The sequence below is a fragment of the Paroedura picta genome, chromosome 4, assembly GCF_049243985.1.
Source record: "Paroedura picta isolate Pp20150507F chromosome 4, Ppicta_v3.0, whole genome shotgun sequence".
NCBI classification, from domain to species: domain Eukaryota; kingdom Metazoa; phylum Chordata; class Lepidosauria; order Squamata; family Gekkonidae; genus Paroedura; species Paroedura picta.
The window spans coordinates 131,619,707-131,631,788 of record NC_135372.1 but is presented as its reverse complement, the minus strand read 5'-3'; the positions used below and the strand labels follow the sequence as shown (position 1 = coordinate 131,631,788).

Genomic DNA, 12,082 nt, shown 5'->3' with positions numbered 1-12,082 from the left:
GGGCCTACCCTTGTCTCTAACCCGGAAGTTACAGCTGGTACAGAATGCAGCTGCACGGGTCCTCACTAAATCATCTTGGAGGTCCCATGTTCAGCCTCTGCTGAAGCAGCTGCACTGGTTGCCAGTTTGTTTCCGGATCAGGTTCAAGGTTTTGGTACTAACCTTTAAGACTATACGCGGCTTGGGTCCTGCATACTTGAGGGACCGCCTATCTCCTTATGCCCCCCGCAGGGCACTTCGCTCTGCGGGTAAGAATCTGCTGATGATCCCAGGACCCCGGGAGGCACGCCTGGCCTCGACAAGGGCCAGGGCCTTTTCGGTCCTGGCCCCTACCTGGTGGAATGAGCTCCCTGAAGAGCTGCGGGCCCTGTCGGAGCTCTCTGAGTTCCGCAGAGCCTGCAAAACGGAGCTCTTCCGCCAGGCGTTTGTCTAAGGCCGGGTGATGGCCCGGGGCTAAGATCGGACCCCTCTCCCCGGAGGGGGGAGACCAGTACTAAACTGACCTGGTTCCCCAGAGTGTTCCACCCTATGCCCAATTATCCTCCGTTCCCTTCTGCTCATCCAGTGGGCCTGTACGGGAATAGTTTTAATCGCCATCATTGTGACTTAGTCATTGTTTTAATGGGGTTTTAATGGGGAATTTTAATGATTAATATATTGTATTGTATTAAAATGTTGTGAACCGCCGCGAGCCGGTTTCCGAGAGCGGCGGTCATACAAATCAAATAAATAATAATAATAATAATAATAATAATAATAATAATCAACCAGAAAGCCACGGTTTGAGCACCCCTGCCATATGGTGTCTTCTGCCAGGGGCATTCCATGAGCAGGGCTCTCTAGCAAAGATCAGTTGGGTGGCACCTCATGTCCTGCCACGGTCTGACCTGGGACTACAGTTCTTGCTGGATGTCTTGAGGAGCTCCTTCCTTTTATTTCTTCCTCTCTGAGAGGCTTGTGACACATAAGAAGGGGGCAAAGTCATTTGTCAAGACTGGTTTTCGAAATGCTGCTTCTCAGTCTCCAAAAGTACAACGCTGATTTGACGCAGAGGTCGCTGCTTGAGTTGGACCCATGAAGAAACAACCAGAGACAGGTGGGTCTCCCTTGTTGGGCTAGCATCTGTCAGGGAGACACGCTGGTCACCTGTGGAAAATGCTTTCTACCCCTTAAGAAGGTCAGTCTCCCTTCGGCGGGCCAGAGGAATCTCAAAAGCAAACGCAGCGCTTTTGCGGTGTTTCTGTGCTGAAAGCCGCAGACCCTGCAGTGACCTATCGGTAGCTCAACAGAATCAGAGTCCAGGAGCACCTTTAAGACCGACAAAGATTTATTCAGGGCGTGAGCGCAAAAAAAAAAAAGTCTTTGTCGGTCTTAAAGGTGCTACTGGACTCTGATTCTATTGTGCTGCTTCAGACCAACACGGCTACCCTTTTGAATCTATCGGTAGCTGTTAAGCCTCAACGCCCTCTCCTCTTGTGCTCTTTGAATGACGGCACTCTACGACATCAAAGCTGCAGGCGCCGGATCAGTCGCGCTCTTCCCTTTTTAATTACGCTTTGCAACAGGGCACTCCTGCCTCTGTGTGACACGGCCCCTGCTCGCCCTGGTGTGGCCACCCCACCCCACCCCACCCCGCTTAACCCTCACTACAGGGTACATAATGTCCATTATGCTAATCTATTCTTGGCGCCATTAGTCCCTTGGCAGCAGCCTGTGATCTCCTGAGCTAGCATGTTTCTGCCGAGCTCAGAAAACCTTGCGCCTGGCTTCACAAAGCTTCCTCCTCGCTCCTCTCCTTCCTTCCTCTCTCCAGAAGGCTGATGTGATGCGAGGACAGAGCATTGTACAGATTCAATGCAGCCGCTGGGAGCTCGGGTTAAGAAGATGCTTGTTTCCCTGTGTATGTTTACACAGTAAGCGTATCCCTTATGAGCTTCTAGGTGAATGGTATCCTCTTGGGACCGGTTTTCCGGCTGTTTTTCTTAAGCCCGTGCAGACAGACCTGTGCAGGGACACGATGACTAATGCGGAGATAGGAGTCGGCGTCAAAATGGATGCATCTTCCAGCTAGTGTTCCGTGGAAAGGATTTCGACACCATGAAGTGGGGGAAAGGACAGTCTCCCTTGCCGAAACCCAGGGCGAGCCAGTAAGGACAGATCTGATTTCATTTTTCATCTCGTGTACTTCATTGATAGCTGGCCTTTCTCAGGAGAGTCAAGGTAGGTTTATAACATGATACATTGTGGGTCGGGGTTTTTTGCTTCTGTCCTTCTCCTTCTGCGTGCCCTGCTTTAAAAAGCAACCGGCCGCCCGGGGAAATAAAACTGGTTTTAAGCATGGATGTTGAGTTTTTTTTTAAAAAAAATGAAATAAAAAGGCGAAAAGGAAGTTTATAAGGTTAGTTTCTCATTTTGCAGACCGACACTGTTTAAGCGAAAGAATGCTCTCGAGTATGCATCGAAAAGGAGGCGTTGGGGGGTGGGAGGCAATCAATACTAGTCAATTAATGCCAGAAAATCGTTCGGAACTTGCAGAGTTTTCCAGACTTTTCCTCCTGCTACGTTTCTCTTCTCCTGCCAGGCATCCCCAGCACCTAAGAAGTCAAGGATGGAGACTTTCCCTCTCTCTGAGCCCTGAGAGCACACACGGCCGCATTGAGAGCGACACCATGCTTCGACAAAGCAAAGTCTGTGTAAGAATATGTGCTGAAAGGTAAAAGCATGGAACTGTAAACAAGGGGTTTTTTCCCAGGGCTTTGTATGTGTGTGTGTGTGTGTTTGTGTGTGTGGCTAAAATGGGACTGGAAACATTAACCAGAAATAGCACCGGGAGGCAAAGCTGAGGAGCTGGGTCTGGAGCCTCCTCTTTTAGGCTAAAAAGACAACGTTTTGATTTTATGCCTTGCCCTCCGAAGGGCTCTCTCTGGCACTAAGTAAAAGGCGAAAAAAGAGAGAGAAGAGAGCGAGGCCAGGCCTTGGGGGCGGTTTTCATCGCGACGGAGGCACAGATGCCGATTTCCTTCATGATCCGAACAAAACGAAACAGCCGTGAATGCATGCTAACCTGCCGTTTCTTGCCCGGCGAGGACGGGCACCTCGTTGCCCTTGCTGGAGGGAAAGCGAGCCGAGGCCAACGCCGGCCTCAAAAAGGACTTTGATTAAATAGGTCTAGTTTTAAAAAGGAACTCCGATAAGAAGCCAAAGCATTGTGCAACCGGCCCCACATGCCACAGCTTTGCATTTTGAGCTTATCAAGCAACACAGCGTGCCGCCGCGCGTGCCCCCCCCCCTACACACACACACACAAAATACAGCATGGATTCAGAGACATTTGACAGCAACTCATAATGGAGTAAGGCTGGGGGGGGAGAGAAGGGGGGGGGAGAATAATTTTTGAAAAGGAAGCCTCAAACATTTGTGCATGTTACTTCACAGCTCTTTGGATGCCAGCTTTTTAAAAAGGATAAAAACAGTCACCAAAGATTCTTGTAGGAGCGGGGAATGAGAATCCAAAATAAATAAATAAGCAGAGCACCAAACCAACAAGGGAATGTAAACAGAAACTCAGAGTGAGTAAGATGAGGGCAGAAGCTTAACGCTAAGCCACAGGATGGTAACGTCAAGAAAAGAACAGCCAGTTCTTCAATGTAGTTAGGCGTGTTTTTTCCTCAATATTTGCATTCATGAGAAAAGTGCTCTATACTAAATCCCATAGAGACAGGCTTCATCTCTCACCAGATGCCCCACTGGGGGACGCACAGGGAAGGAGTGGCCGTGGTTTGCCTGTTACGCGTAGTGGCCACCCGTCTTAATTCAAACACCGATGTCTCTTCCCATCTCTCCCCAGGTAGACTGAGCACGTCCCCCTGAACTATGCTCAGAAGAAAGCTTCTGGATCACGGAAGATGAACCAACTTGAGGCAGTCAAATCCGGGTTTTTAGTATGCATTGCGGGTTGCCTTTTCATCTTCGCCTTCATCTATGTCAAAAATACAATCCCCAAAGGAGCCAACGAGCAAAGACACTCCCTGGAATTAGCTGAGTGTGGCTTCTACCCAGATGAGCTTTGCTCGGCTCTCTTTGAGGGCAAGGATGCTGCTTCTCAAATCGGCCGCCTGTGCCAGCAGGCTCTTCGTGGCCGAGGGATGTCCACCTGCGTACGGACTCCCTGCAACTGTTCCATGGTCCGCAAGGGACTCCATTTCATTACGAGGCCGCTGTCGGAAGAAGAAGGGAACTTCTCGCTGGCGTACATCATCACCATCCACAAGGAGCTGGACATGTTTGTCAAGTTGCTCAGAGCCATTTATATGCCTCAGAACATTTACTGCGTACACATCGATGAGAAGTCGCCAAAGGATTACAAGGTCGCTGTGCAAGGCCTGGTTAGCTGCTTCGAAAACGTTTTCATCGCTTCCAAGAGAGAGACCGTCGTTTACGCCGGCTTCTCTAGGCTGCAAGCGGACATCAACTGCATGCACGACCTGATTCCTTCCAAAACTCAGTGGCATTATGTCATCAACCTATGCGGGCAGGATTTCCCCATCAAAACTAACAAGGAGCTGGTGCAATACATCAAGAGCAAATGGAACGGGAAGAACATGACTCCGGGAGTCGTTCAGCCGCCGCACATGAAACATCGGACGCGCATAAGTTACAATGAATACGCCCACGCGGGAAAATCTTACGTGTACCCGACGAAGAAGGTGAAAAGCGAGCCACCCCACAATTTGACTATCTATTTCGGGAGCGCCTACTACGTGCTCACGAGAAAATTCGTGGAGTTTGCGCTGACTGACGAACGCGCAAAAGATCTGCTCGAATGGTCGCGGGACACCTACAGTCCTGACGAACACTTCTGGGTCACTCTGAACAGACTGCCAGGTAAGCAGGATTCTTATCCTACGGAGCATTCCCATGTCCTTAATGCTCAGGCCCATGGGAATGAATTGGAAGCCAGAAACCAATGTGCCAAGGCAACGTTCCCATTTGGCCCTTCGGCAATCATAAAATAGCAAACCCACAATATTCTGTGCCATTCACAATCTCCTAGGTATTATATTTGAAAAATCTCTAAATCTAAACAACCTAGAATCACAGAGTTGGAGGGGACCTCCTGGGTCATCTAGTCCAGTGGTCCACAACCTTTTTATCACCGGGGACCACTCAACGCCTTTTACTGAGGCCCGGTGGGGGGGGGGTAGTTTACTCCTCTACTCTCAACCACTGGCCTAGCTCTCTTTGATCGCTATGGTAATGTTTAAACATCCCTTCAAAATAAGATACAGACATGCCACAACAATGAAGTGTGTTGTAAAAGGCTGGGGGGATGAAGTAAAGGGCCGGGGGGGGGGAGGCGTCCTTCGGGGCCCACCTCCAATTAGTCGAAGGACCACATGTGGTCCGTGGCCCACAGGCTGGGAATCGCTAATCTAGTCCAACCCCCTGTACTATGTAGGACACTCACAACCCTATCGTTCATCCACTGTGCATGCCAGCCCCTTGAGCCTTCACAGAATCAGCCTCTCCCTCACATGGCTATCTAGCCTCTGTTTAAAAATCTCCAAAGATGGACCTGTTAAGTGGTTAATACACGGTTGTCATAGTCTGTCATCTCAAGAGTTATTTGTTCATTTTGTTGTATTTACTCTGGGATTCGTATTCCACCCTGCCTTTGTGATCTGGAGTGTCAATTACATGCATTAGGTTCTGAAGACATCAGAGCTTTAAACAGGAAAACCTCTGAAGCGCACAAGAGATGTTCAGCGTACTCTCTTATTTCCAAACACTTAACCTATTCTTAACCTATCAAGCTGCCCATAACAGTTTATGCTTTCCTTTACTCAAGAAAAAAACCTTAAAACCTTAAGAAATGGACAATTTCTCTACCTGCCCAATGCACACAGCCCAAAGTACCCCTACAGTGCTTCTCCTGGGGAGAAAGGGGAGGCCCTGAAAGGGCATGAGAGAGGAAATTTGCTGTGGGGCGGGGGACTCAGACCCATGGAAATGATCACCAAAATGGAACCCATGATATCCCTGTCTCCCCATCTTTCAGGCTAAGAGCAATGCTTCATATATGGTAGTCACAGATGATTCACTTTCGTAGCACCCTCCTGAAAGGAGAGACAGGGAATGGAAGGGACCTTTCCCCTCCACACCTTTTGATGCACAAATTGAGCCTGGCAGCCCCTTACCTGGGCACACTGTCCCACGTGAGAGCCTGCCATCCTGCACTGAGGATAAGATTGTGGGAATGGAGCTTTCCTCTCTAAGACTGCTCCTGCCAGGCTACTCCTTTCAAGCAAGGGGTGCTATAAAGGCCCACCCCCCTGCAATGAAGCTTCACCCTCCCCTCAAAATCAGCCAGGATGTGCCCTGGGCTGGTTGGCTCTGACAACTTGGCAGAGCCGTCACAATCCCCTTCTGATGCTGAGATTCACACCTCCTCTTTGACTAGGTGCCAGGGGAACTGCCTTCTCCAAGGCTGTTTGCTTCAAAGGATTTTATGACCTTCTGAGCCCTTCCCTAGTCCCTCCCCCCTTAACATATATGTGAAACCTAAGGTTCCCTTCCACGGTCACGTGAGAGTTTCTGAATCTCCCAAAGATAAATAGTCTGTTAGAATCTAGGCTCTATCCTGAAAGGTTGGAAACACATTAGCTCTGTCTGCTGAGTGAGAGCAACTAAAGAGTGGCGGGCAAAATAAGATACGTAGATCAGGGGGAGTCAACCTGTGGTCCTCCCAACCACAGGTTGACTCCCCCTGACGTAGATCATCTTACTGGATTGAGCGGGCGGGCGGGAAGGTTTGTCGTAGCAAGGCTCAAGGTAGAACAGATTTCCTAGTTTCTTACTCTGAGGTCATTGGTACCATAGTTACATTGACTGTTATTATTACTATATTATTTGATACCTATACCACCCTCCCAGCAGACTGGCTCAGAGAGGTGCAAACACAGCAACATTCTCTTCTGGTAGCTTGGTGTTTAATGAATCTCTTCAAGAGGGCCTTACTGGTGGCAGCAGAAAGGGGGGAAAATACTGGAAGCAGAAGGGGAAGGGGGAAGCACGAAGGATTTCTGTAATGCGGCTATCGTTGGACCGCACTTACCCCCAGTTCACCACAGTCCCCAAGCAAGCCTCAGGAATAGAAGCTATTTTTGTTTTCTGAAGACAGCTCGGAATCACGAGATGAGGCTGTACTGAAATTGCAAGGAGACCTAACAGGGCATGCGGGGAGGCAAAAGAGTCAGCGTTTTAATTAAACAACCCTGCTTTCTGATGTGACTGTTAGATGCCCCGGGCGCCACGCCGGACGCAGAGTGGGATGGCAACATACGAGCTATCAAGTGGAGCGATCAAGAAGGAAAATCACACCACGGCTGCAAAGGTAACACGAAAACCAAGCGCGGTGCAAGCTCGCCTCCAGATGCACGGTACACTTTCTCTCTCTCTATACCAGAGTGGCAGCCTGCTTAAGAGCAGTGGGCCCTAAGATGGAGAAGTGGGTTTGATTCCCCTCTCTTCCTCCAGTTGCAGCCAGCTGGGTGAATTTGGGACAGTCACAGTTCTCAGAGCGCTCTCAGGCACAGCTACCTCACAGGGTGTCTGTGGTGGGGAGAAGAAGGGAAGGTGATTGTAAGCTGATTTGAGACTCCTTTGGGTAGTGAAAAGCGGGGTATAAAGGCCAACGGCCTGGCGGAATGAGCTCCTGGAAGAGTTAAGGGTCCTGCTGGAATTATCAGCTTTCCGCAGGGCCTGCAAGATGGAACTCTTCTGCCAGGCGTATGGTTGAGGCCAGGCTGAGGTCCCGGAGTTACCATCAGTGGATCCCCTAGAATTAGAACTAGTGAGATCAAGACCCTTGTTCCTAAGGAAGGAGCTCTGACTGCTGCTAGACACAGGAGGAGAGATGGGGAAGCTTACACCATAGAACAGCCAACTTTTAATGCAGGGGTAGTCAACCTGTGGTCCTCCAGATGTCCTTGGACTACAATTTCTATGAGCCCCTGCCAGCATTTGCTGGCAGGGGCTCATGGGAATTGTAGTCCATGGACGTCTGGAGGACCACAAGTTGACTACCCTTGTTTTAATGTACTGGGGATTTTGTGGGTTGGGTTGTTTTATTCTTTTACTGTAAACCGCCGTGAGTCTTTGAGAGCAGTGGCATATGAGTCAAAATATAAATAAATAATAGAGCCGGGAGATCTGAAGATCGCCTGGCTGCCAGGCAAGAGACTTTGAGAGGTGGTTTGCCATTACCTACCCGTGTCATGACCCCGGCATGGTTCCTGGGAGGTCACCCTTCCAAGTGCTAGCCAGGGCTGACCCTGCTAAGCCGAGATCTGACAGGATGGGGCTTGCCTGGGCTGTTTGGTTGGTAATTGGAATTATAATACAAAATAATTGCTATGCTGGGAAAGGTTTGACTGGTAGCATTGTATAGCTGTCAGTACGACATAGCCTTTGCCTCCCATGATACATTTGTTGTAGAAGTGACTCAGAATAGGGAAACAACAGACTAATGCTGTTACTAGAAATATGAAATGAGGAAGCATTACCCGGAGCCTTAAATAAATATTCCGGAAGGCTTGGGTTACAACGATGTTAACAGCAGAGGCCTGTTTCAAATTAGGGGTGTCCGTTCTGTTAACCTGAGCCGAAAAAATACCTTACCAGAATGTTCCAGATATTATTTAAGCCGATTACAGATTCTCTTATTAGATTAGTTAACCGTATGGTTGAGCCGCAATAAAAGTCCATTGTATTTGTACGAATTGTCTCCAGGTCCATAATTCAAAGGCATCTATCTTCTCTCTTGGATCTATTGGACCAGAACTGAAAGAAACTTGATTTTTTTTGTTTTTGGTCACCCCTATTTCAAGCACAGTGAGATGTCATCTTTGACAAGGGCTGAATGAAGGACTTGTTCCAGTACTTAGTGACAAATCTGTCTTTAAACTCTTGTCCCTCCAGAAGTAAAGGTGGGGAAACAACCTCCCAATTACTTTTGCATTTTCCTCCTATCCCACCCCACCCCATTCCTTAGCCGCTGCCTCACAGAAGACAAAATGCTTACCCCCGAGGAAACTAGTGTGACTTTTCTCCCCGCTCCAAATACAGCCTCTGTGTACTGTCCTAGATTCGTGTATGTAAAAAAATCTCCCCTGACTCACAAAAGCTGGAGGATCCAAACTTTTGATCCCAAGGGCCACATGACGGTACGGAAGCTGAGTCAGGGTGGGCTCCGTTTTACAAAACCAGGCCTAAGAAAAAGGACTGAGTGATGCTTGAGGGGTGGGACTGGAACCCTTGTTCTCCAAACCCCTCCTCTTAAGCAGATCCAGTCCCACCTCAGCGTCAGCTTTCAGCAGGTGTTGAAAGGTGCTTCACCGTGGCATTCATTGCTTGAGTTTCAAACATGAGGGTGCTAAACTTGAGTAGAAAGCTACACGAGCAAATAAGAGGAGGAATGCTCGTATGCGCAGTTGTACATGGTTTGAGCGTGTAAGATGCAAAATGTGTGCATGTCCTTTGGTCAGGCCCCACCAGCATATGTACTGGGTCCATTAAGGCAGGAGGGTAAAAGACAAGGACCCCCACCAGAGTTCCCACAGATCCCCAAGGGTCCACGGACCCCTGGTGGGGAATCCCTGTTCTAGATTGTGCAATTTAATTCTTTTTTCCCCCCCTTCAGGTCATTACGTCAGAGACATTTGCGTGTATGGACTTGGCGACATCAAATGGATCATTGAATCTCCTCATTTGTTTGCCAACAAATTTGAGCCAGAAACCTATCCACTTGTCACTGACTGCCTAGAGAGGCGTTATCGACTCAAAGTACTCCAGCAGGCAGAAGTCCCACTGGAAGAGCACTGGGCTTTGCAGGAGCACGCTTATTTTAATATGAAGCCAAACATCTGAATCAACTGTGATGGACATCGGAAGGGCAAAAGACAGGAAGAAAAGAAGGTCGTTTTGTTTAACGCGAATGTTACAGATATGAAATCTGTCCGATGCAGCACCCGAATTCTGTATCTTGGGACCACCAACAATATTACAGGGGGGGGAAATCATTCACATAATGAACAACATATATATATATATATATATATATATATACATGTGCTATCTTTAGCAATCTGGCCAGGAGGACCTAATTATCCGAACACATTAATTAGGGATGCAGCATTTAGTCAATTGATCGGTTTATTAAAAACTTTTTAATATTTCTGGAACAAAGATTCCACAAATGTATCTGGCAGCAGATGCTTTAGAATGCTTAACAGTATTTTCTTAATCAAAGTATCACACTAGGGATGGGCATTACTTTGGAAGAGGCATTTAAAAAGGAGAGGATGCCTCTAAGATGCATGTGTATGTTGCAAACATCATGCATGATTTTCCTCCCTCCTACTGGTCTTTATCCATGTGCAAATTTAGGTGTATTTAATCAATTTAGTTGACAAATCTGTGACTGGACTACAAAAATCCTTTAAAAAATCCAAGTTGTCTACATGTAAAAATATCAAAACGATGTACATGAGAAGCAACTATGAAGACAATACAAGCTGAAATCTGGGGTTCCATATGCCTCTATTGAGACAGAAGGACATATTAGACAATTCACTGGAAGAAAAGAATCAACGGCTAAATGAGCGAGAACATGAACAAAGATATTGATTTGGATCCAGCAGTGGAGCTCTTGTAGAAGAGAAAAGCAAGAAAAAGACAATTTTCACTTGAGATAGGTGAAAATTATTGTATCCCTCACTTAAGTTTCTGCTACATAGGGCCCAGAAATTGGTGGTACATCTTACCATGGGTGGCCAAAATGTGGTTCGTCAGATGTCCAGGGACTACAGTTGACATGAGCCCCTGGGACATCTGGAGAGCCACAGTTTGGACGCCCCTGCTAAGATGCTGTGGGCCCTATAAAGATATAGACAGGAAAGTGCTGGGTATTTCCCAAGGCATTGAGCAAGCAAAGCTGCAGAAAGTTCACTTAGGTTTCTGCTTGTTCACCACTGGACCCAAGCTATAATAACGGAATTCTACAGATCTCAGCGGAATGACACAGCATGACACTGGAAGTTTAAAAAAGAGAACAAGTAGCTTGAAAAGAGAACAGACTCAGACAACAAAATGTTTTATATCCCTGGTTTCTCACTGTCCCCTAAGTTATTGAAAAAAAATTGATATTTTATTTCATCATGAATGTGAAGACTGATAAAAAGGGGAGAAGAACCACATGCGTATGAATCATTCCCTTTTTGTGTACTTGTGGTTTCCGATGCTGTGATCACAGTGTGCGTGCATGCGTCTGGGTTATGCATCTGGTTTAAAATTTAGCGGAAGCATTTTAGAATAGGGGTGGCCAACAAGAGAGACCATAAACCAATTTTATATTATTAAGAAAATTGACTGGTCTGTGGTTTTGATTAGAATAGATAGGAAAATTGGGTTTCAGACATTTTGAGAAGCAGATGAACCCCACACCTTTCAGCCTTTCTCAACTTTTTTAGCATCAAGAACCCCCTGAAACATTCTTCAGGCTTCAAGAAATCCCAGCAGTGGTGCAATGGTGCAGAATATGGTTGGGAAGCAGAGCTGTGGACACGCCCACCTAGGGCCCCTCCCCTTCCTACCCCCTCCAGGCCCATCATTGGCCATTTGCGGGGGAGGCTCACTTAAGCGTTAAGTCTTTACCTTAACAAAACCCTGGTTGAGGAAGCCTGTGTTAGATGTTTGATGTGAACCGCCCTGAGACTGTCATCAGAGAGGGGCAGTCTACAAGCCTAATAAATTATTAGTATCAGAGTTTGATAGATCGAGTTCTTATCATGCTGAATCCCCACACTCCACAATTGTGGAAACATTCTGGAAGGTGGCAGTGGACTTGATGCCCACCCCACATAGAATTTTGTAAAAGTGTGTTATTCCTGTTTTAGAGTACTTTTAAAAAGTGTATAAGGCTTCCCGGGGCCTGGCTCGGCGCAGGCAGGCAGCCACAATCTGGGATGTTCTCCCAGGGCCGGGGAAAGCCTCACTGTGTTGGCGAGGCGGCAAGGCTGTTCTC

At 47.7% G+C, this 12,082-nt stretch overlaps 2 protein-coding genes across 3 annotated transcripts in view; one reads left to right on the top strand and one right to left on the bottom strand.

Annotated features, from left to right (window-relative positions):
• The window catches only part of RTF2 (replication termination factor 2), a 76,024-nt gene that overhangs the window by 38,492 nt on the left and 25,450 nt on the right, over nt 1-12,082 (bottom strand). The window lies entirely within an intron of this gene.
• Nucleotides 1,454-11,799, top strand: LOC143836408 (putative beta-1,3-galactosyl-O-glycosyl-glycoprotein beta-1,6-N-acetylglucosaminyltransferase 7). Its single transcript, XM_077335673.1, has 5 exons — nt 1,454-2,220; nt 2,582-2,713; nt 3,848-4,884; nt 7,298-7,393; nt 9,701-11,799. Exons 3-5 carry the CDS (start codon nt 3,906-3,908, stop codon nt 9,925-9,927), a joined length of 1,302 nt encoding a protein of 433 aa, XP_077191788.1. The 5' UTR covers nt 1,454-2,220; nt 2,582-2,713; nt 3,848-3,905; the 3' UTR covers nt 9,928-11,799.

Bases quoted from the DNA above. Each gene is read 5' to 3' on its own strand.
- LOC143836408 (XM_077335673.1), top strand. From the start codon at position 3,906: ATGAACCAACTTGAGGCAGTCAAATCCGGGTTTTTAGTATGCATTGCG. The intron at 4,885-7,297 runs GTAAGCAGGATT...TGTGACTGTTAG, and splicing joins CACTCTGAACAGACTGCCAG to ATGCCCCGGGCGCCACGCCG. The intron at 7,394-9,700 runs GTAACACGAAAA...CCCCCCCTTCAG, and splicing joins ATCACACCACGGCTGCAAAG to GTCATTACGTCAGAGACATT.